This window comes from Pristiophorus japonicus, chromosome 4 (assembly GCF_044704955.1).
Source record: "Pristiophorus japonicus isolate sPriJap1 chromosome 4, sPriJap1.hap1, whole genome shotgun sequence".
Lineage (NCBI taxonomy): Eukaryota > Metazoa > Chordata > Chondrichthyes > Pristiophoridae > Pristiophorus > Pristiophorus japonicus.
Window position 1 is genome coordinate 259,408,478 of NC_091980.1, and position 23,615 is coordinate 259,432,092.

Here is a 23,615-nt window from a genome sequence, read left to right on the forward strand (position 1 = left end):
GTGCCGACCGTTGGATTTGTGCAAGGCATTGCCGTTTATTGCCTTGCTCTCGGATAGGAGGGACGTGAGGGGCTTGTGGTCGGTTTCTAATGCGAACTTGGCCCCGACAAGGTATTGGTGCATCTTTTTGACACGTTACACGCACGCGAGCGCCTCCTTCTATACCATTGCGTACCCGCGCTCCGCCCGCGAAAGTGACCTGGAGGCATAAGCTATGGGTTGTAATTTGCCATGTTGCAAAACGCACCCGACCCCATTCGCTGACGCATCGCATGTGAGAACTAGCTTTTTACCTGGGTCAAAGAAAGTCAAAACACTGTTGGAACAGAAGGTTGCGTGCCTTATTGAAGGCGCGTTCCTGGGCGTCCCCCCAAAACCAATCGCACCCCTTCCTGAGTAGCATGTGGAGAGGCTCCAGCAGCGTGCTTAAGTTCTGCATAAAGTTCCCAAAGTAATTGAGTAGCCCGAGAAAGGCGCGCAGTTCTGAGACATTCCGGGGCCTGGGTGCCAGGCGAATTGCTTCTGTTTTGGATTCTGTTGGGCGGATTCCATCAGTGGCAATCCTTCTGCCCAAAAATTCAACCTCGGGTGCGAGAAACAGGCACTTGGATTTTTTGACTCATAGGCCTACCCGATCCAACCGCTTTAGTACTTCCTCCAAATTACGGAGATGGGAGTCGGTGTCCCTGCCCGTGATAAGTATGTCGTCTTGAAATACAACTGTCCCCGGGATGGTCTTGAGCAGACTCTCCATGTTGCGCTGGAATATGGCAGCTGCCGACCTGATGCCGAATGGGCATCGATTGTACATGAAAAGGCCTCGATGTGTGTTGATGGTGGTGAGTAGCTTGGATTCTTCGGTCAATTCTTGCGTCATATACGCAGATGTGAGATCTAGTTTTGAGAAAAGTTTACCTCCAGCCAATGTGGCAAATAAGTCCTCCGCTCTGGGCAGCGGGTACTGGTCCTGTAGGGAGACTCTGTTTATGGTAGATTTGTAGTCCCCACAGATTCGTACGGATCCATCAGGCTTCATGACTGGGACGATGGGGCTTGCCCAGTCACTAAATTCCACAGGTGATATAATGCCTTCCCGCAGAAGCCTGTCTAGTTCATGTTCAATCTTTTCCCTCATCACATAGGGTACAGCTCTGGCCTTGTGATGGACCGGTCTAGCATCCTGTGCGATGTAGATTTTGACTTTCGTCCCTTTGAAAGTGCCCACACCTGGCTGAAAGAGATGTTCAAATCGCTTTATAACTGTTGAGCAGGAGGTCCGTTCCTCTAATGACATGGCATGGACATCATCCCATTTCCAGTTTAGTTTTGCCAGCCAGCTTCTCCCCAGCAGTGCTGGGGGGTCTCCGGGGACAATCTACAGGGGAAATCAGTTCACTCTCCCTTTGTGTGTGACAGAGAGCATGGCGCTGCCGAGGACTGGTATGATTTCTTTGGTATAGGTCCTTAGTTTGGTGTCGACCCTTGTGAGTTTTGGTCTGTCTCTTTTATGCGGCCACAGTTGTTCAAATTGTTGAGCGCCCATGAGAGATTGACTTGCTCCCATATCCAGCTCCATGTTGACAGATATCCCGTTGAGTAAGACCCTCATCATTATAGGAGGCGTCTGTTGTAGGAGCAGCGGCCATTGATCGTGTTGACCCGCTGTACATCGGTGTCCCGGGTACTGTCCCCACCATCTTCTGGTCCGCTTTCCGATCCATCCGATTCGTATACCAGCGGAGCTGCCGTTTTTTTTGCACATGCGGGCCAAATGCCCTGTATATTCACAATTTCTGCAAACAGCCTGCTGAAATCGACATCCCCTTGACGAGTGCCCATCCCCACACCTCCAGCACAGAACTGTTCCATTGTTCAAAGTGTTCCCAAAGAATGAGCTACTGATCTCTCTTGAGTTTCTCTCAGTTTGTAGTTGATTGCTCGCATTGTGGGTTGATGAGGTGTGAACGGCTGTTCCTGTGGCCCTTGATGGCTTCTGCCTGCTGTCGAGAGCCTGTTCTCCCGGTTTTGTCTGTGTGTGGGGGTAGCAGCTTGTTTAGTGCTGTGAACTTCTTGTTCCGATATTTTGTTAGTTGTCGTACCTGCATTGTAAATCAACCTTGTTTCTTCTTCCCCTACCAAGAATGTCTGTGCAACCAGTGCTGCTGCCTCTAAGGTCAGGTTCTTGGTCTCCATGAGCTTTCGGAATATGCCTGCATGGCCTATTCCTTCAATGAAAAAGTCTCTCAGCATTTCTCTCCTCAGTTCATCGGAGAACTCACATAAACTAGCCAACCTCCGAAGTTCCGCCACGAAGTCGGGTATGCTCTGGCCCACAATGCGTCTGTAGTTGTAGAACCTGTGTCTGGCCATGTGTAGACTTCAGGTGGTCTCTTACCAGTGTGCTCAATTCTTCAAACGACTTGCTTGCTGGTTTCTCAGGTGCCAACAGATCCTTCATTAAAGCGTATGTTTTCGAGCCACAGCTGGTCAAGAGATGGGCTCTTCTCTTGTCTGCCTTATCGTCGCCTAACCAGTCTTTGGTTACGAAGCTTTGCTGGAGCCTTTCTATAAATTCCTCCCAATTGTCTCCCACATTGTACTTTTCATCTGATCCATTGTTCGCCATTCTGTGGATTCTGTAATCCCGTAACTCGTCGCCACTGTAAAGTCCTGTCCCCTCAGTACAGATTCACACGAGGCATGTAGTGAAGTCAAGGTCACTCTGGACCTGCACCTTTATTTCACAGCTCTGGACTGCTGCACTTGCCTGAGACCTGTCCTTATATACCTGTCTCTTGCAAGTGCACCCTGGTGGTAAGGTATGCTGGTGGTTACAGGTCATATCTTATTACAGTCATGTATAGCATGTTAGGATACAGTTATATATAATATTGTAAGATACATGACAGCTGTCATTATAGCGATGCTCAGCTTGTGTCTGAGGGTTCCGGAGGCAGGGTCATGAGTCAGGTGGTGAGGCCGTTACCTTTGTCCCCCAGCATCCAGCTCTGGCCTTGTGGCTGACGCTCAAACAGGTGTGAGACACTGCTGTCACACAAGAAAAAGCATCATGGATGCTCCCTGGAAACTGGGCATTTACTGCCATGATGCACTGAGTCTGGTCACAAATGATCTATATGTTCAGGGAGTAGAATCCCTTTCAGTTTCGGTAAACCTCTGGCTACTCTAAAGGTGTTCGCAGGATGATGTGTGTACAGTCAATGGCACCCTGAACCTTGGGAAAGCTAGCAATTCATGCAAAACCCACAGCCCTCTCATTCTGAACCTCCTTGGTCATTGGGAACTTTATAAAGTCCATCCTGCATGCGTACAACGCAGTAACAACCTGGCGAATGCAAACTGCGAGATGCAGCATATGTCCCCTGCTGAAGCCTGAAAGGAGCAGGAGGCATAGAAGGCAAGTGCCGCAGTCACCTTCACCTTGACAGGCAGTAGTCCTGATGCTGATGGTAAGCTGTCGGTCTGCCTTTATGAGCTGGCATATCTCTGTGAGTACCTCTTTTCGGAAGCACAGCCTTTGAATGCATTGTGCCTCAGACAGCTGCAGGTATGAGCGCTGTTCCCCGTAAACTCATGGGGGGGTAAGGCCTCCTTTCCATACGTCTGCGAGCTCTTTGATTACACTCAAACTGTTCTTGAATAAGCCTTCTACCAGCTCGATGCTGCATAGAAAAAGCAGCCAGCAATAATGGCAGAGATATTATTGCCCCCATTCTTTTGAATGTCCTCAAATTGCCTTAAAAACGAACTATAAACTCACAAAAACCTCAATGTGTAAAATGCAGCCTTCCCTCCAAAAACTGAACTTCTGCTCCGTTTTTCAAGACGTCGTCGTTAGCGCCAGGTGCGTCATGGGTCCGAGCAGGTAAGACTGGATTTTTTCCGGCGTGTTTCTGAGCAGGCGGTAATAATGGTGTATCAGCGAATTTCCCCCCGCAGCGATAGCAGAGTGTTGCACGCCAATTGATGTCATAAAAAGTTTTTAAAACAGATGGCGATAACTTTTACCACCGACGCAAAACCGCTGCTGAGTTTTCCGCTTGGGCGCTAAATTTTGTGTGCCGCATTTACCGTCCAAGAAAATCACTTTTTCCGCCCCGCCACGGCAGTAAAACGGGCGCAAACCTGTCGAATTTCTAGCCCTCAGCATCCACAGCCCTCTGGGGCAGAGAATTCCAAAGGTGCACAGCCTTCTGAGTGAAGAAATTCCTCCTCATCTCTATCCTAAATGGCCTACCCCTTATCCTGAGACTGTGCCCCCTAGTTCTTGACACTCCAGCCAGGAGAAACAACCTCTCAGCATCTACCCTGTCAATCCCCTTCAGAATTTTGTATGGTCCAATGAGACCACCTCTCATTCTTCTAAACTTCAGAGAGTTTAAGCCCATTCTACACAATCTCTCATCATAAGACAGCCCTCTCATCCCAGGAATCAATCTCATGAACCTTCGTTGTACCGCCTGCAAGGCAAGTATATCCTTCCTTAGACAAGGAGACCAAAATTATGCACAGTACTCCAGATGTGGTCTCACCAAAACCCTGTACAATTGTAGCAAGACTTCCTTACTCTTATACTCCAATCCCCTTGCAATAAAGGACAACATGCCATTTGCCGTCCTTATTGCTTGCTGTACCTGCATGCTAGCTTTCTGTGTTTCTTGCACAGGACACCCAAATCTCTCTGAACACCAGCATTTCAAAGTTTCTCACCATTTAAAAAATATTCTGTTTTTCTATTCTTCCTCCCAAAGTGAATAACCTCACATTTCCCTACATTATACTCCATTTGTCACCTTACTGCCTGCTGACATAGTCTATCTATATCCCTTTGCAGACGCTTTGTGTTCTCACAGCTTACAGTATCACCTAGCTTTGTATCGTCAGCAAACTTGAATACGTTACATTCGGTCCCTTCATCTAGGTAATTAATATAGATTGTAATTAGCTGAGATCCCAGCACTAATCCTTGCGGCACCCCACTAGTTACAGCCTGCCAACCTGAAAAAGACCCGTTTATCCCTACTCTCTGTTTTCTGTCCGTTAACCAATCCTCTATCCATGCTGATACATTACCTCCAATCCCATGAGTCCTTAAATTGTGTAATAATCTTTTATGTGGCACCTTATCGAATACCTTTTGGAAATCCAAATATACTATGTCCACTGGTTCCCCTTGATCCACCCTGCTAGTTACATCCTCATAAAACTCTAATAAATTTGTCAAACATGATTTCCCTTTCATATAACCAAGGTGACTGTGCCTAATCATGTTATGATTTTCTAAGTGCCCTGATACCACTTCCTTAACAATGGATTCCAGCATTTTCCCGACGACTGATGCCAGGCTAACTGGCTTGTAATTCCCTGTTTTCTCTCTCCCTCCTTTCTTGAATAGCAATGTTACATTTGCTACCTTCCAATCCGTTGGGACTGTTCTAGAATCTAGGGAATTTTGAAAAATCAAAACCAATGCATCCACTATCCACCTCTGTTAGAACCCTAGGATGTAGGCCTCAGTTCCAGGGGATTTGTCAGCTTTTAGTCCCATTAGTTTCTCTAGTACTTTTTCTCTACTTATATTAATTACATTAAGTTCCTCACCCTCATTAGATCCTTGGTTCCCCACCATTTTAGGTATGCTTTTTGCTTCTTCTACTGTGAAGACAGATACAAAATATTTGTTTAATGTTTCTGCCATTTCCTTATTCCCCATAATAATTTCTCCTGGCTTAGTCTCTAAGGGACCAATGTTTACTTTTGTTACTCTCTTCCTTTTTACATACTTGTAGAAGCTTCTATTTCTTGCTAGTTTGCTCTCATAGTCTATTTTTTCCATTTTTATCAATTTTTTGTCATCCTTTGCTGTTTTCTGAAACTCTCCCAAACCTCAGGTTTACTACTATTCTTCGCAACATTATAAGCTTCTTCTTTCAATCTAATGCTATCCATAACTTCTTTAGTTAGTCATGGATGGATCACTTTTCCGGTGAAGTTTTTATTTCTCAATGTAATGTATTTTTGTTGAGAATTATGAAATATTTCTTTAAATGCTAGCCACTGCTTATCTACTGCTACACCTTTTAATCTATTTTTCCAATCTACCTTAACGAACTTGCCATTCATACCTATGTAATTGGCTTTGATTAAGTTTAAGGGGTCGAAATTCGGTATTGCCGTTTTTGAGGTGATGTCACCACCTGAGTGCTGATTTTACCATCAGGCATCAGGTGCAGGCTCAAATTGAGTTTTTACACGCAAAGATGAGAGAGCAGCGCTAAAAAGTGGCATTGCACACTCATCCTCGGCGCCAATGGGGCGGGAGCTCAGGAGGCCTACTGAATTTCGCAATGGGAGACTGCCGGCATGCTAGGTGAAAAAACGGGAAGAGAAAAAAAACAAAAACTTCGACTGACATACACTTTCCCACTGTTACAACAAATGAAAAAATGCAGAAATAAATAAGGAAAAAACTTACCTTGCTCTCTGGGCGATTCCGCCCACGATCCACTATGTACTCACCACTTTTTTCAGGCTGTAAGAACGCCTGCCGGTGATGACGTCACTACGAGGGTGGCGTTAGAGGGCGTAGCGTTGCCTCTTGCCACAACTACCAAAGACCCAACTGAATTTCTCCGGAGGCGTGCACGCTGCTTACCGCCGACGGTAGGCCTCTGCCGCCCGTTAGCCGCCCCTCTCCGGCAGTAACAGGTGGCGTTAGAAACGGAATTTCGACCCCTAAGACTCTATGTTTTGGACTTAGGTAAGTCACTCTCAAACATAACATGAAATTCTATCATATTATGATCACTGCCCCAGAGAATCCTTTAATATGAGATTGCTAATTAACCCTGTCTCATTACACAATACAAGATCCAAAATAGCTTGTTCCCTGGTTGGTTCCATGCGTATTGTTCTAGGAGATTGTCCCGAATGCATTCCATGAACTCGTCCTCAAGACTACCTTTACCAATTTGATTTGTCCAGTCTATATGAAGATTAAAGTCCCCCACGATTATTGCATTACCTTTGTTACAAGCTCCTACTATTTCTTGATATAGCTACTGTTAGAGGACCTATGTACTACTCCCACTAGTGTTTTCTGCCCCTTGTTATTCCTTATCTCCACCCATACTGATTCTACTTCCTGATCTTCTGAGTCAGGATCCTTTCTCTCTACTGTCCTTATATCTTCCTTTATTATCACAGTTACCCCCCTCCTTTACCATTCTGCCTGTCTTTTTGAAACGTCAAGTACCCTGGAACATTTATTTCCCAACTTTGGTCACCTTGCAATCACATCTCTGTAATGGCTATTAGATCAAACACATTTATCTCTATTTGTGCCACCAATTCATATATCTTATTATGAATGCTCCATGCATTCAGATAAAGAGCCTACAATTTAATTGTTTTACCATTATTCCCTGCTTTGTCATTATTCTCTGTTGCATTACTACCATTAAACTCTCTGTACCTTCCTGTCACACTCTGCTTATTTTTACCCAAATTGCTACACTGCTCTATTGCATTGACCTTTCTCTTTAACTTTCTAAATTTCCCCTCACCTGACCTCTCCCCACCCCCCATTTTTTAGTTTAAAGCTCTATCTACAGGCCTAGTTATTCGATTCGCCAGGACGTTGGTCCCAGCCCGGTTTAAGTGGAGCCCGTCCCGACAGAACAGCTCCCTGTTTCCCCAGTACTGGTGCCAGTGCCCCTTGAATTGAAACCCCTTCCTCCCACACCACTCAATGAGCCACGCATTTAACTCTCTGACCTGCTTGACCCTATGCCAACTTGCGTGTGGCTCAGATAGTAATCCAGATATTATTACCCTTGAGGTTCTGCTTATTAATTTAGACCCTAGCTCCTCAAACTCCCTCAGCAGAACCTCATTCTTAGTTCTACTTATGTCATTGGTTCCTACATGGACCACGACAATTGGATCCTCCCTCTCCCACTCCAAGTTCTTCTCCAGCTGCGAGGAGATATCCTTAACCTGGCACCAGGTTTATTGCCATCCTTAATTGCCCTTGAGAAAGTGGTGGTGAGCCACCTTCTTGAACCGTTGCAGTCCGCATGGTGCAGGTACTCCCACAGTGCTGTTAGGGAAGGAGTTCCAGGATTTTGACCCGGCGACAATGAAGGAACAGCGATATATTTCCAAGTCAGGATGGTGTGTGACTTGGAGGGGAACTTGGAGGTGATGGTGTTCAACAACTTTTATCACAACAACAGCAATCACTTAAAAGCATATATACAGTAATACTATATTGCCACCCCACCGTCTCAAGTCATGAGACAATCAAACAAGGTCCGATACAGGTTTAACATAACTTCTCTGCTTTCGTATTTTATTCCTCTAGAAATGAACCCCAGTGCTTTATTTGCAGTTTTATGGCTTTTTTAACCTTATTTGTGAAGCTATACCCCTAGATCACTCTAGCCCATTTAGAGTCTTATTTCCCCAGGAGAAGGTGGCCTTCTTGTTCCTCCTACCAAAATGCATCACCTCACACTGACCTATATTGAAATTTATTTGTCATTTACCTATCCGTCCTGCAAGTTTGTTTATGGTAAAATTAATTAAAAGCTTTTAGTTCATCATGTACAAACTCTTTTTTTATAAATTACTTGTCAGAAATGACTGGGATATAAAAGAACTACATAATAATGCATTCACACTTCAGAAATGTCACTCCGTTACATGGTTATGCATCAACAAACAATCTAAAAATCCAAGGTGAGCTGAAAGAGGCATATCTATTCGTGCAATTAGTATTAATTGTAAAGTTTTCAATGTATCAGCTCATCCCTCGTGTTATTATAGCAATGGCTGCACAAGCAGCAGGAGCAGCGGCATTCCTATGGCACTGACATGCTGCATGTCCACATAAGTGATTAGAATATTAATCACAATGCAACCTTACAACCAACAAATAAAAAGTGCTATAGTTCTTTAATTCACAGTATTAAAAATAATTGAACAATTTAACAAGAACGGGTATCCGTATTTTCAACTTCAATCACTTCCATTAATAAACATTGGGGGCGATAACCATCCGGGGCCGGGACATTTAGCACCCGGCACGGAAGTCCCACCCCTGCCACGGAATTGCCCTTACCGCTATCTCCGGTACTCCACTTTCTGTAAGGGCAGTCCTGGGCCGCTGAGGGAAGCGCGATGTGGATGCTTCACGTAGCGCTGACGTGCTTCAAGGCCCCTCCCATTCGATTAAAGGGGAGAGCCGCTGCGCACTCTGCATGGCCTCTGATGGTTCCCCCTGGGCCATTAGAGCAGCGTGCGTCGGGGCCAACAGCCCCGCACCCATGACAGTGTGCCAGGCTGCACAATGGTGGCCAGGATCACACTAGGGCCGCCATGGCCGGGCTGACCCGAGAGTTGGCCGACAAAAAAAAATGGCGCTGGTGCCCTCACCTTTAATCACCGTCCCAAGAGCGGATGACATCCTCCCGCACCAGCTTCGCGGGGCAATTTCCCTTGCGGGTCGTTAAGGGGTTGGCACACGGCCACTGCACACAGCGATGATGCGCCGCGGCCCGGGCGCTAACCGCGGGGCACGGCTCTGCCATGCCAGCGCCTCAGCAACCTCCTGGACAATTTCCCGGGAGGCAATAGTACCCCCCGCCCAGCGAAAACTGTCTTGCCTCCAGAGGCGCTAACTGGGCTATCAAAAGGGGCAATTTCGCCCACATTGTCTTCTTGAACCAGCATACCTCCCCATGTCACATGTCAAAAATGCAACACTTATTCATAAATAAAAACATATACACAATTTGCGTCACCAAATTAAAACCAAAATGCAGGAAAAGCATTCATCATTCTTCCAGGACAGGGAGAAGCAATCAGACTGACTAGGAAATGTTTACTAATATGGTAAAGTAAAGATGCTAATTTACGAATTTCGCTTCTAATGTTTTTCTCTCATTCTCCGCAATATTAACCTCTGCTCTTATCACGAAAAGTGTTGAATTATTTTAGGTACTTTGCAATGAAATAGTGGGAAACAAACGTATAAGATTATGAGGGGGCTTGACAAGGTGGGTGCAGAGAGGATGTTTCCACTGATGGGGGAGATTGGAACTGGAGGCCATGATCTTAGAATAAGGGACCGCCCATTTAAAACAGAGATGAGAAATTTCTTCTCTCAGAGGGTTGTAAATCTGTGGAATTCATTGCCTCAAGAGAGCTGTGGAAGCTGGGACATTGAATAAATTGAAGCCGGAAATAGAGTTTCTTAAATGATAAGGGGATAAGGGGTTATGGGGAGCGGGCAGGGAAGTGGAGTTGAGTCCATGATCAGATCAGCCAGGATCATATTGAATGGCGGAGCAGGCTCGAGGGGCCGTATGACCTACTCCTATTTCTATTTCTTATGTTCTTATAAAGTTCTCGTACTCTCAGGGCTAGAAATTGTGAAATGTTCCATTTGGGGCGATAACTTTTGCGGGAGTGCAAAAGTATTGCCGGGCGCTGCACAATGTTCCGTGCAGCGTTGCCGGTTTCACAGGCTCCTTCCCTCTCTTAAAGGGAGGGCCAATGCTGCGGTCATTGAAGCCTAAGGCTGTGGATGTTAGGAGACAGCACCTGTGATACGTGTATAACAGCCCCAAGCACTCTATGAGAGTGCAAAGCTGAGTAATGGCGGTGCACAAAAAAAGCAAAATCCAACACACTGGGGACAGAATTACATTTTGGCCTAGCTGACCAGCACTGCCTTTAATTAGGGTTCCCCAAGCGGCCAGCCAAGTTGACAACGCCTCCTGCAGCTGCTATAGTTGAAGCCCAGCGATGCTGCAGGGTATGGAAGCGAACTTTACATCCGTGGCGATAACAGGCGCTGCGCACCGGATGAGGCCACAATCACCAGGGTGCAAGAGATCAAGGCAGTAAGTTTTAGTGACAGTTCTAACCCACCACGGATGTCAGCGATTTCGCCGTGCCTGGTCAGTTAGCCCTTAGCGCCCCGGTATCTGACCCCCTCCCCCAGAGGCGTTAACGGGAGGCACAAAAAGGAGGCCAATTTCTCCCCCTCAATTTTTTATCACCTATTCCAAACATTTAAAGCAAATCAAAATTGTACGGAAAGTTTAATCAAAGTATTTTCTGTGTCTTTCTCAATAAACAAATAATGGTTTCTCCTAAAGCAACTTCCTGCAATTTTTATACATCATTACATAACTTGTTTCTATTAACACTTCACTAAACGTTTAAGAGGACATTTATATTTACATTATTCCTGCGACTTGTTCAGTCTATAGAATGACAGACAAAATAAAATGGTTTGTGTTTTTCCCCTTTTTTGGTTCTCTTCCTAAATGTCTTTAAGATTCTTTTTTAAGTCAATAAAAAGTAATATGTAACTCCGACAAATCCTCCCCTGACCTCCCCTCCTCAACAGCATGGTTGCATGTTTGTGAGCTACTCACTGAGCTACTCACTCAGTTGATTGTTCAAAATCAAATATTGAGAAATTTAAATTTTAAAATGTTTTGAGCAATTTAGAGCCTCTTTAAAACCGTTTGGACTTCAAGACCTGGTTGAAACTTGTTTAAATGAGGAGGAAATTGATTTTTTCTTGTTTCTTCCAAAATTGAAACTTAGGTGGGAAAAAAGTGTTTTTAACACTCATTTTTGGTGAAAAGTTTATTAAAAATCTTTAAATTCTTTCAAATGTCATTGCAGCTTTGACAGAAAAAGTTGCTCCAAGTTTTTCTTCTCCTCTTCAATGCTGTCCATAAACATACAACAAAATATAATAAAATAAACTCTAATTCCAAACAGAGCTCAAATAAGAAAGTGAATACAGTGGTTAAACTTCCTAAGAAGGCAGTGAGGTTATCTATCCCCAGCCTTGACGATGAGTTGGGATCAGTTTTGGAGAAATTGTTTCCTGTTGCCATTCCCTCTGTCTCTCTCAGACTCTGAGGTACAAACTAGGGCACAAACATTTTCCCCTCTCCCATAACATGATTTAAATAACCCTGATAAACTCTTTCAAAAAGGGGACAACATCTGACAAAATGCATACCGCGGGACATTCAACATCATCTTCCCGTATTTTTTTCCGGCTTTAAACAATTTTCCAAGTTAAAAAAAACTTTCACCACAGGCCTAAAAATTGTTTTCTTTAGCCTCCTTCCAGCGACCATTGTACATGTGCTGCGCCTCCATCTGTTTTGTTCCAAAGTGTGGCCACTGCTCAGTCCCCGGAATCAGACTACACGCGCCTGCCTGGACCCTCACCCCCCTCTCTCTCTCTCTCTGTCCCTGTCTCTCTCTCTCTCTGTCTCTATCCCTCTCTCTCTCTCTATCCCTGCCCCTGTCTCTCTCTCTCTCTCTCTCTCTGTACCTGTCCCTGTCTCTCTCTCTCTCTCTCTGTCCCTGTTTCTCTATCTATCTCTCTGTCCCTGTCTCTCTCTCCATCTCCCTCTGTCCCTGTCTCTCGCTCTCCCCCGCTGTCTTTCGCATTCTCTGACTCTATTTCTCTGTCCCTGTCTCTCTCTTTCTCTCTCTCTGTGTCTCAGGGCTGAATTTTCCGTTCGTTTGTGCCTCTGTTTTCACTCCGGAGGGGCGGTAAATGGTGTTTCTGGGCATAACGCCGAGCGCCCAGGTTTTAGTGCCCGGCCGGTAAATGAAGCTCCTGATTTGTGGCGGTGCAAAAACTTACCACCCCGCCCTCCAGTTTGACTGAGGTCTTAACGTCAATCATCGTGCAATGCTGCGCTCGCGTCCCGGATGGAAAATCCCGCCCTTATGCCTCATTTAACGTCTGCCCCAGGAAACGTCTGAAAAAAACGTCGTTTTCAGGGTGCAGCAGGCAGTATTGGTGGCATATTTAAATGGAGGGAGGGGGATCCTACATCACAGATCGTTGACTGCAACGGTTGCGCACAGCAGGTTGCGAGAAGCTCCAACTTGCAAACAGCAGTTTTATCTGCCATTAGTGTCCTTACAAAGTCAGTGAGAGAATTTAATGGGGGCATTACTAGTTCACCAGGAAATCATGCTGGTTGTTATTGGCAGGCGGCCTCAAGCTAAAAGAAGGGCTGCTGGCCATGTCGGGCCACAGATGAGGAGAGGCCAAAGACGTCTGGGGAGGAGGTCTTACCCCTGACGGGCTTACAGGGACTAATGCTCATGCCTCCAGCTCTCTGAGGAGCAGTGTGTGAGAAGGTTGCACTTCCAAAAGGAAGTGCTGACAGAGATATGCCAGCTCCTACAGGCAGACCTACGGCCTTCCAGCACCAACACGACTGCGCTGCCTGTCGCAGTGAAGGTGACTATGGCGCTGGCCTTCTATGCCTGCAGCTCCTTCCAGGTAGCAGCAGGGGACACATGCAGCATCTCTCAATATGCGACACATCGCTGCATTTGCCAAGCCTCAAAGGCTATGTATGCATGCAGAATGGACTTCATAATGTTCCCAATGAGCAGGGACAGCCAGAATGAGCGGGCATGTGGGCTTGGCAGAATTGCGGGCTTCCCAAGGGTTCAAGGAGCCATTGACTGTACACACGTGGCCTTGCGAGCACCATTCGACAACGCAGAGGTATTCAGAAACTGAAAACGATAGCACTCCCTAAACGTCCAGCTGGTGTATGACCACATGCAGCGCATCCTCGCAGTGAATGCCCGCTATCCAGGGAGCGTGCATGCTGCTTTCATCTTGCATGAGAGCAGTGTCTCACAAATATTTCAGCAACAAAAGGAAGGGTAGGGCTGGCTGATCGGGGACAAAGGATACGGCCAAGCCACCTGGCTCATGACCCCCCTCTGCAACCCCACCATAAACATACAAGTCGAGCAGTGCTACAATAAGAGCCATTCAGCCACCCGCAACAGACAATTGGGGTGCTTAAGCAGCGCTTTCGATGCTTGGACCGCTCTGGAGGCAGCCTTCAATACACCCCTCAATAGGTTTCCGAATTCATTGTGGTGTGCTTCGTGCTACACAACTTGGCCATCATGAGGGGCCAGGCATTGCCAGTGGGGATTGCCACCTCAGGTGGAGAGTGAGGAGGACGATGAAGAGGAGCCTGGCGCAGTCCCGATTTCACAGCCACCCCATCCATGGGGAAGGCAGTGTCCAGCTCATAATGGACCGGTTTGCTTGAATGGAGGAAGCTGAGGGATGCATCTAATACTGGCCATGCTATGTACGCTGAGCTTTTGAATGATACAAACGACACCAATGGGTCAAAGTGGCATTTTTATCAAAAAAGTTATAAACAATGCATCCCCGACAAACCAAACAAGACAATAATCCATCATAACCAAATGATACAATGAACAGTGTTCTGCTACAAGTTACTTAACAACAAGTGCATTATTAAAAAACAACTATTTACAGGTGTTCTCATAAAATATCAAGGCATCTGCAGAAGGCTGTTCCATCCCTTAATGGGACTTGACCTGAAATTAATCCCCCCTTCCCTTCATCCCCCTCCCACGCCTGCTGTTCCTCCTCAATGAGACCTCAGTGCCTACAGCAAGGATGCTTGAGGGCTGCTATGCTGGGGGGCAGACAGTGTAGACGGCGTATGAGGAAGCCCTGGACCAGCTATGGGCCTGGAAGGCCCGACTGCGGACTGCTGCACCTCATCATCGACGGCATCAGTCACTGGTGGCTTGGGTGTGCGCCATGTAGGGTGCATGACTGGAGTGTCAGTGGTGGGAGCCGGAATGCTGTCATCCTGAGGAAGGACAGCACCTTCCATTTCCTGGGAGCCACTGAGATTCCGACGGGGCTGGGCCTCAACATCCAGAGCACGATGTGTCTCCACAACTTGCTGGCCTGCTTCAGCACCGTCCCTTCCCCGTTGGACAGCGGGGAACACAGAGAGGATGGCACCAGTCATCGACCACATCACATCACCAAGCTGCAGGGTAACTTGTGCCTATGATTCGATCGATGCTGTAACGTGATCAACGGCACGCGCCACACACTCTGTTGCTGCTGGAAGCCACCTGCCTCTGTGAGTGGCCAATGATGGCCTCCCTGGAGTCCTGAGTTGCACCAACAATGAGTGACGCTGCCTCCGCAACAATCGCAGAAAGTTTGTCGATGCTCTCTGGGATCCGACCGAATGCACTTCACGGTGCATGTCTGTGTTTTCCCTTGACATTTCCACCAAGTCCAGTTCCATGTCTGCCTGTTGTTGAGCAGACTTACTTTGCCGACTCACCCTCTGGAGAGCTGGCCTCCAAGATTCCCCTCTCACTGTGCGTTGCTGTAGGCGACTGGGGCCAGGAGCCTCCGATGGCGCAAAGCGAGGGAAACTGGGCTCATCCCCAGATGTGCTTTGTTGCGACAGATCAACTGGTGGGCTCTGAGGCTTAGGCATTGCAGTCTCGTCGCATGCCTCATCATCTCCCTCATGGCCAGATGTCAATGGCTCCCTGAATGCCAGTCGCAATTGTGGCTGTTCTTCTGCAAGCGGAAAACAACAGACGCTGGTTAGCAGCAGAGTAGGGGGCAGGGTGATAGCAGGAAGGTGGCATTGCACATGTACATGTGAAGGCCCCACGTCACTTCATAATACATCTCAATGAAGTCACATCAGTCACGCAAGCCATTTAAATGCCCTCACTACCCGAAGGGGGCTCAGCATCGTCCCCGGCAACTGTCCGAGCTGGTGCTCCAATGAGGGCAGACACCTGTTTCTCCACATCTGTTGAGTCCAGGATCTGAGGCAGACCCCCGCCTGTCCGGCATTGCTCACACCTGTTGTGTGACAGCGTTGCCTGCAATGAGAAAAATAGGAAGGGTTCAAAAAAGGGTACACCTCCTGTTGTGCCACATATGCCTACCACAGTTCAATAGCTGAGATTGTGTGGATATGCAAATGTCTTCACTTCAATCTGTGTGGATGTTGCATGAGCTTTGTGAGCGATTGTTAGGAGGTGAGAGGGACGTAGCCTAGGGGCTGCAGGTGATCTTTCTGAAACCCGTATCAGCAGTGAGAGTGTATTGCGAGGAAGGTTCTCAATGATTAGGGAACAAGAGAGTATGTGCATCCTTAATTAAGAGGCAATGGCTGGAGAAGTCAGCCTTCAGCTTTCTGATGCATTGTGAAACCCACACCACAGGCTGCAAGACTTTGAGAATGGGCAGGTACATGAATGACTTCACATTGTGTCTGATATTCATGTTGGAAGGATAGCAGGCATACATAAATATGAAGAGTACTCACCTTAATGAACCTGGTAAGGCCGTTGAACTTTATGCGGCATTGGGTGCCAGTTCTGGCAACCGTGTCTGCCACAGACACCTCCTGGGTAATATCACGCCATATCCTTTTGAAAATTGTTGGCAGCGGTCTCCCTCCCCCAACCAGATGGAGTGTTGTCGACCTCCTCTCCACCGCGTGGACTAAGGCCTCAGCAGCCTCTGTTGAGAAACGCCCGGCATGCGGCCTGGTCTCCTGCTGCTCCATCTCTGCAGAAGTGCCAGAGGTCGGGTGGGTCATCCGTGTATACGCGGGGGAAGCTGCCGCACCCTGAAATAACGTCTGTGCCCAGGAAAACAAAAGCGCGATAGCACATGCGCAAAATGGCCACCTCTTTTACCGCCGTGATTTTAGGCTCAGACGCACAAAGTCCGTTGTGTAACGCCTGATTTAATGCCCCCGGTTATGGATCCTCATTTTTTGCCGACATTTCCAGTCAAAGGCGTAGACTTTTTTCAGGTGGTATCAGGACCATCCCGCTGCGATTAGCGCCCCAAAATCGGGAAAGCTGAAATCCAGCCCTCAGTCTCTCGCTCTGTCCCTGTCGCACTCTCTCTGTCCCTGTCTCTCTCCCTGTCTCTCTCTCTCTCTCTCTCCCTGTCCCTATCTCTCTCTCACTCTGTCCCCGTCTCATTCGCTCTGTCTCTCCCTGTCTCTCTCTCTCTCTCTCCCTCTCTCTCTCTCTCTCTCTCTCTGTCTCTTTGTTTCGCTGTCTCTCTCTGCAAAGAACATCAGAGCAAAAGGAGAAGCAGAGAATCATTATTGATTCAGGAGAGAGCTTTCCTCCCATTTTTTAACATATTTGAAATCCTGTCAATGTTGAAAAAGGAGCAAAATTCTTTCCCTCTTTGGGGAAACAATAGTTGTGCTCTTGTGATGATGACGCTGCTCATAATCACACCAGCACTAACGTGTTCGCAATTAATTGAATGCCCTTGATGTGCCAGTTCAGTGTAATTCTGAGTGATAACTGTTGCTGGTTTTAGAAGAGATGATGGATGTTAAAGGTTTTTTTATTGCTATTGTAAGAAGCGCAGGGAACCTCTCTCCCCAGTCTCTCTTTGCCCCGTCTCTCTCCCAGTCGCTCTCTCACCCCCATCTCTCTCTCTCCCCGTTCCTTTCCCTCTCTCTCCCCAGTCTCTCTCTCAGTCTCTCTCTCCCCAGTCTATCTCTCTCTTTCTCTGCGTCTCTCTTTTTCTTCCACCCAAGTCTCTCTCTCCCTCCCCAGCCACCAATGGATCTCGTTCTCCCATGGAGCTGAAGAAAAAAAAGGCCGCAGTTGTTGGGTAATGCACATGCACGGCTCTAGGATACCATCGCATGCGCAGAAGGCCGCAAGAGTGGTGATGTGGATAATCACAGCGTTCACATTAAGTGCCTCAGGGTCAGGCCTGTAGTGGGTTCCAGCGCACAGGTGCCAAAATGGGTCCAGCGTGCAGGTACCGAAGCCCGCTCCTGCAGTCCTAAAGAATGAGCCTGTGGGACGCGAGTGAAAGGAATGCCTGCGCCCTGGAGGCAGCTCCAACGGGACTGAGCAGCCTGCAACACCTGGTATGTGGCAGCCTCAAGGTAATTGCGCAGCCGCACAGCTTACGGGGAACAGTGGTGGATGGTCCAGTTAAGTTTCTGGTATGGTGACCCCCCCCCAGGATGTTGATGGTGAGGGATTCAGCGATGGTAATGCTGGTGAATGTCAAGGGGCAGTGGTTAGACGATCTCTTGTTGGAAATAGTCATTGCCTGGCACTTGTGTGGCGCGAATGTTACTTGCCACTTATCTGCCCAAGCCTGAATGTTGTCCAGGTCTTGCTCCATGCAGGCATAAACTGCTTCATTAGCTGAGCAGTTGCGAATGGAACTGAACACTGTGTAATCATCAGCAAACATCCACACTTCTGGCACTATGATGGAGGGAAGGATGAAGCAGCTGAAGGTGGTTGGGCCGAGGACACTGCCCTGAGGAACTCCTGCAGCAATGTCCTGGGGCTGAGATGATTGACCTCCAACAACCACAACCATCTTCCTTTGTGCTAGGTATGACTCCAGCCAGTGGAGAGTTTTTCCCAATTCCCATTGACTTCAATTTTACTAGGGCTCCTTGATGTCACACTTGGTCAAATGCTGCCTTGATGTCAAGGGCAAAGATTCTCAGCTCACCTCTGGAATTCAGCTTTTTTGTCCAAGTTTGGACCAAGGCTGTAACGGGGTCTGGAGCCAAGTGGTTCTGGCGGAACCCAAACTGGGCATCGGTGAGCAGGTTATTGGTGAGTATGTGCCACTTGATAGCACTGTTGACAACACCTTCCATCACTTTGCTGATGATTGAGAGTAGACTGATAGGGTGGTAACTGCCAGATTGGATTTGTCCTTTTTATGGACAGGACATATCTGGGCAGTTTTCCATATTGTCAGGTAGATGTCAATGTTGCAGCTGTACTGGAACAGCTTGGCTTGTGGCACGGTTAGTTCGGAAGCACGTCTTCGGCACGACAGTCGGGTTATTGTCAGGACCCAGAGCCTTTGCTGTATCCAATGTGCTCAGCCGTTTCTTGATATCACTTGGAATGAATCAAATTGGCTGAAGACTACCTTCTGTGATGGTGGGGTCCTCAGGAAGAGGCCAAGATGGATCATCCACTTGCACCTGGTTGAAGATGGTTGCAAACACTCCTCCCATCGGTTGTTCAATGGTCCACCACCATTTACGACTGGATGCAGCAGGACTGCAGAGCTTTGATCTGATCCGTTGGTTGTAGGATCACTTAGCTCTGTCTATAGCATGCTGCTTCCATTGTTTAACATGCTTGCAGTCCTGTGTTGTAGCTTCATCAGGTTGACACATCATTTTTAGGTATGCCTGGTGCTACCCCTGGCATGCTCTTCAACATTCCTCATTGAACCAGGGTTGGTCACCTGGCTTGATGCTAATGGTAGAGTGAGGGATATACCGGGTCATGAGGTTACAGATTGTCGTGGAATACAATTCTGCTGCTGCTGATGGCCCACAGCGTCTCATGGATGCCCAGTTTTGAGCTGTTAGCTCTGTTCTGAATCTATCCCATTTAGTGTCACACAACCCGATGGAGAGTGTCCTCAGTGTGAAGACAGGACTTCGTCTCCAAGAGGACTGTGCGGTGGTCACTGCTATCAATACTGTCATGGACAGCTGCATCTGCAACAGGTAGATTGGTGAGGAAGAGGTCAAGTAGGTTTTTCCCTTGAGTTAGTTCCCTCATCAACTGCTGCTGGCCCAGTCTATATCTTGCACCATGGCTCCCATTTTAACCCTTCCCACTTGGCACAAACCAGGCAGGGCAGTAGTTAAAATAAGGGGGGGGGGCGACTTACCCACTGTGATCCCTCTGCTTTCCCACCAGGTCCAGATATTAACCTGTTCTTTTGAGCATGCAAGCAGGACACACGTAGGAAGGCAGCAGGATCCCGCTTTCAATACACAGTTCAGGTCCCAATGACATCCCAACATGCAGTATGTAAAATCCACTTTGCAGATATTAACACAATAATTGTTTTAAATGTTGAACATTTAAAACTTTTGCAAGTGCAGATAATCCTATCAATATAATCAGTTTAAAAATCTACTTCAGGGCATCATTAATCCTATCTTGACACTACATAAGAATCAATCAAGAAACTAACTGTTCCACACTGATCTGAAGCTCCCATTTCAAACCAGTACTAACCGATTTAATTTTGTTAAATTCAGTAGCAATAGCCCGATACCATTGCCATTTATTTCTAAAACTAATAAAGTACTAGTCAATCTCCCATGGCGTTGCACATGGAGGTGGAAGGGGGGGCGGGGGGTGAAGACCAAGTGTAGTCTTCTGGTGAAGCGGGATTAGAAGACTGAGATAATTGGACCAGGGCATGCAGATGTAATTCAGCCACATATACTTCCCTTACTTTTACACAACTCTTTGATAAAAGTTATGGTAATTTGTAATCAGCATAGAGGTTTATCTGCAGTACAGCTGATGAGCTAGGAAATGTCAAACTGAGGTGCTATAGAGGCACAATTGACAGGAGGGTGTAATTAAATCAGGATCAGTTTACATAAATAGTTTCCATTATAAATATGGGCATAAGATATTTATAATGGAAAAACTGTTGACACAGGAAGTCTGTGCAGATATAGATTTTAATTATATAGATATACAAGCTTCTCAGTTACATTACCCCTCTGGATAGTGCCTTCTTAAGGAGTTATAAAAGAGTTTTGTAGCAAAAGGTATGCCATAAAAATAAGTTTGATACAATGTTTCATTACTGAACAAGTTGTAAGCAATAAGCAATTTATTAAAAGTCAGACAGAATAATAATACTGACCTCGTATAAGCTCATAGATATTCATATCCATGAGTTCACATATTAGAGCAAGAGACCCAGACTTTTTATCACTGGAAAGAAACAAACAAGGAGAAACAAAACCAATTACTTACATTTATTCAGACATCATAGAAAAACATTAAAATACTTTTTAATAGCTAAAGAGGGATGTTTAGAAAAGGAAGCATGAAAAACCAGCCTTGTGCAGTGTCCTGGGAGTCTGGTAGAAGAAAAAAAAGCAGGACAATACCAAGGGTGCAGACCACCCCATCGGGACACTGCTGTTTTTTCATGCTTCCTTTTCTAAACATCAATCTTGGTGGTGCCTTACTGATTTTTGATGCTTTCCTGTCTACTTATTCCACTTAAGTTATAGACGCATTCTTTGTGTATCGTATATGTCTTTGATTTTTCTCATTAGACCTTCTTTTAAAATCACGCCTGTCATTTAATCATCTCCTTTTTAACTGCTGTTCTTCTGTACTATCTCCCAGTCCTGAAGAAGGATTTTAAACATCGACTGATTTCTGTTTTTCCATAGATGTTGCCTTAAAATGCTGAGTATTTCTAGCTTTTGTTGTTTTTGTTTTTAAATTTTGAGCACGTGCAGTATTTTCTGAGGTTATACAGGAAGAGAGAAACCTCGATGGTGAGTAATCCCTGCAGCTCTTGTGCACATCCTAGTGACTAGCTCAAGAGCAACATCAGCCTTCCATTAATCACCTACTGCTAATCATAACAGTAAAAATTATCCGTCTGTCTCGCTGCCATACATGGTGCAGGAAACAAGAAGCAAAGGAAGAACAGTAATGTTAAAAAAGCCTATTTTGTAAAGAATAATAAAGCAGCAAGAGAATTAAATATCAATCAAATCTCCCAAATAGTCAGATCTGAGTCACAAAATGTGGAATACTGCACTCATGATGATGCATTACTGATTTAAATGGAATACAAAATAACTCAGAATCACTGGAGGCAAAAAGGATCTTGCCCTTTCGCACATGTAAATTAAATTCATTAACATATTGTAACATTCCTAAATTCACACTGAGTGGTGTAACAACAGTTGTTATTTTCTATTCCAATGCTTTCCTGCGGACGTGCTTATTTGCACTAGCAAAATGCTGTGTTTGGCTGTCCATGATCACATGATCTGATTGCTGATTGGTCCCCTTGGAGGATAAGACGCACCCAGCAGTTTCTCTGGAATGTGTAATTAGAATCGCCTAGCCGAAGTCCTCAGTGACTTTGCAAAGTGTAATTCGAGCCATTCTGACTGCTGTCTCTAGATAGGATAGAGCTCCACCATCCCAGTTCTTGTCCCATCCCAGCCCAAGTTCCTGACAGCCCCAACCCAGGTTCCTGACACCGCCCCCCTCCCCAAGCCAATGTTCATGCCACCCCCCCAGCCGAAGCTCCTGCCACATCCCAGCCCAAGTTCCTGACCACCCAGCCAGTCCAAGTTCATGCCCCCCCCCCCACCGCCAGCCCAAGTTTCTGCCCCATCCCAGTCCAAGTTCTTGACAACCCCAGCCCAAGTTCATGCCCCCGCCAGCCCAAGTTCCTGATCCACCTAGCCCAAGTTCCTGACCCCACCCCCCAGCCCATGTTCCTGCCCCATCCCAGCCCAAGTTCCTGACATCCCAAAGCCCAAATTCCTGACCACCCTCCCAGCCCAAGTTATTGCCCCATCCCAAGTTATTGCCCCATTCCAGCCCAAGTTCCTTACCTTACCCTTCCCTCGCATGCACCACCATAGATGGGGCATTGTGTGTGGGTCATGGATTGTTAACAGGTTTATTGGGTGTGAAGTGAATAGTGACAGTGTCATGATTTCTGCATTTCATCCACTCCAATGATGTCCCTAGTCACACACACACCAAGCTATCTAAGAAATCATTACAGAAACATGGTTGCAGGGTGGCCAAGACTGGGAATTAAACATACAGGGATATCTGACGATTCGGAAAGATAGACAAGAAGGGAAAGGAGGTGGGGTAGCTCTGTTAATAAAGGATGATATCAGGGCAGTTGTGAGAGACGATATTGGCTCTAATGAACAAAATGTTGAATCATTGTGGGTGGAGATTAGAGATAGTAAGGGGAAAAAGTCACTGGTGGGCATAGTTTATAGGCCCCCAAATAATAACTTCACGGTGGGGCGGGCAATAATCAAGGGAATAATGAAGGCATGTGAAAAAGGAACGGCAGTAGTCATGAGGGATTTTAACCTACATATCGATTGGTCAACTCAAATCGCACGGGGTAGCCTTGAGGAGGAATTCATAGAATGCATACGGGATTGTTTCTTAGAACAGTATGTAACAGAACCTACAAGGGAGCAAGCTATCTTAGATCTGGTTCTGTGTAATGAGACAGGAAAAATAAACGATCTCCTAGTAAAAGATCCTCTCGGAATGAGTGATCACAGTATGGTTGAATTTGTAATACAGATTGAGGGTGAGGAAGTTGTGTCAGAAATGAGCGTACTATGCTTAAACAAAGGGGACTACAGTGGGATGAGGGCAGAGTTGGCTAAAGTAGACTGTAAACACAGACTAAACAGTGGCACAATTGAGGAACAGTGGAGGACTTTTAAGGAGCTCTTTCATAGTGCGCAACAAAAATATATTCCAGTGAAAAAGAAGGGCGGTAAGAGAAGGGATAACCAGCCGTGGATAACCAAGGAAATAAAGGAAAGTATCAAATCAAAGACCAATGCGTATAAGGTGGCCAAGGTTCATGGGAAACTAGAGGATTGGGAAAATTTTAAACGACAGCAAAGAATGACTAAAAAAGCAATAAAGGAAAGATAGATTTCAAAGGTAAACTTGCGCAAAACATAAAAACAGATAGTAAAAGCTTTTACAGATATATAAAACGGAAAAGAGTGACTAAAGTAAATGTTGGTCCCTTAGAAGATGAGAAGGGGGATTTAATAATGGGAAATCTGGAAATGGCTGAGACCTTAAACAATTATTTTGCTTCGGTCTTC

At 46.4% G+C, this 23,615-nt stretch overlaps 1 protein-coding gene across 1 annotated transcript in view; it reads right to left on the bottom strand.

The window, feature by feature from the left end:
• LOC139262346 (MAPK/MAK/MRK overlapping kinase-like) overlaps positions 1–23,615 on the bottom strand; it is a 253,865-nt gene that overhangs the window by 151,138 nt on the left and 79,112 nt on the right. The window contains exon 4 of the mRNA XM_070877529.1: positions 20,621–20,691. Within this exon, the coding sequence (XP_070733630.1) occupies positions 20,621–20,691 (71 nt within the window). The remainder of the gene's footprint in view (positions 1–20,620; positions 20,692–23,615) is intronic.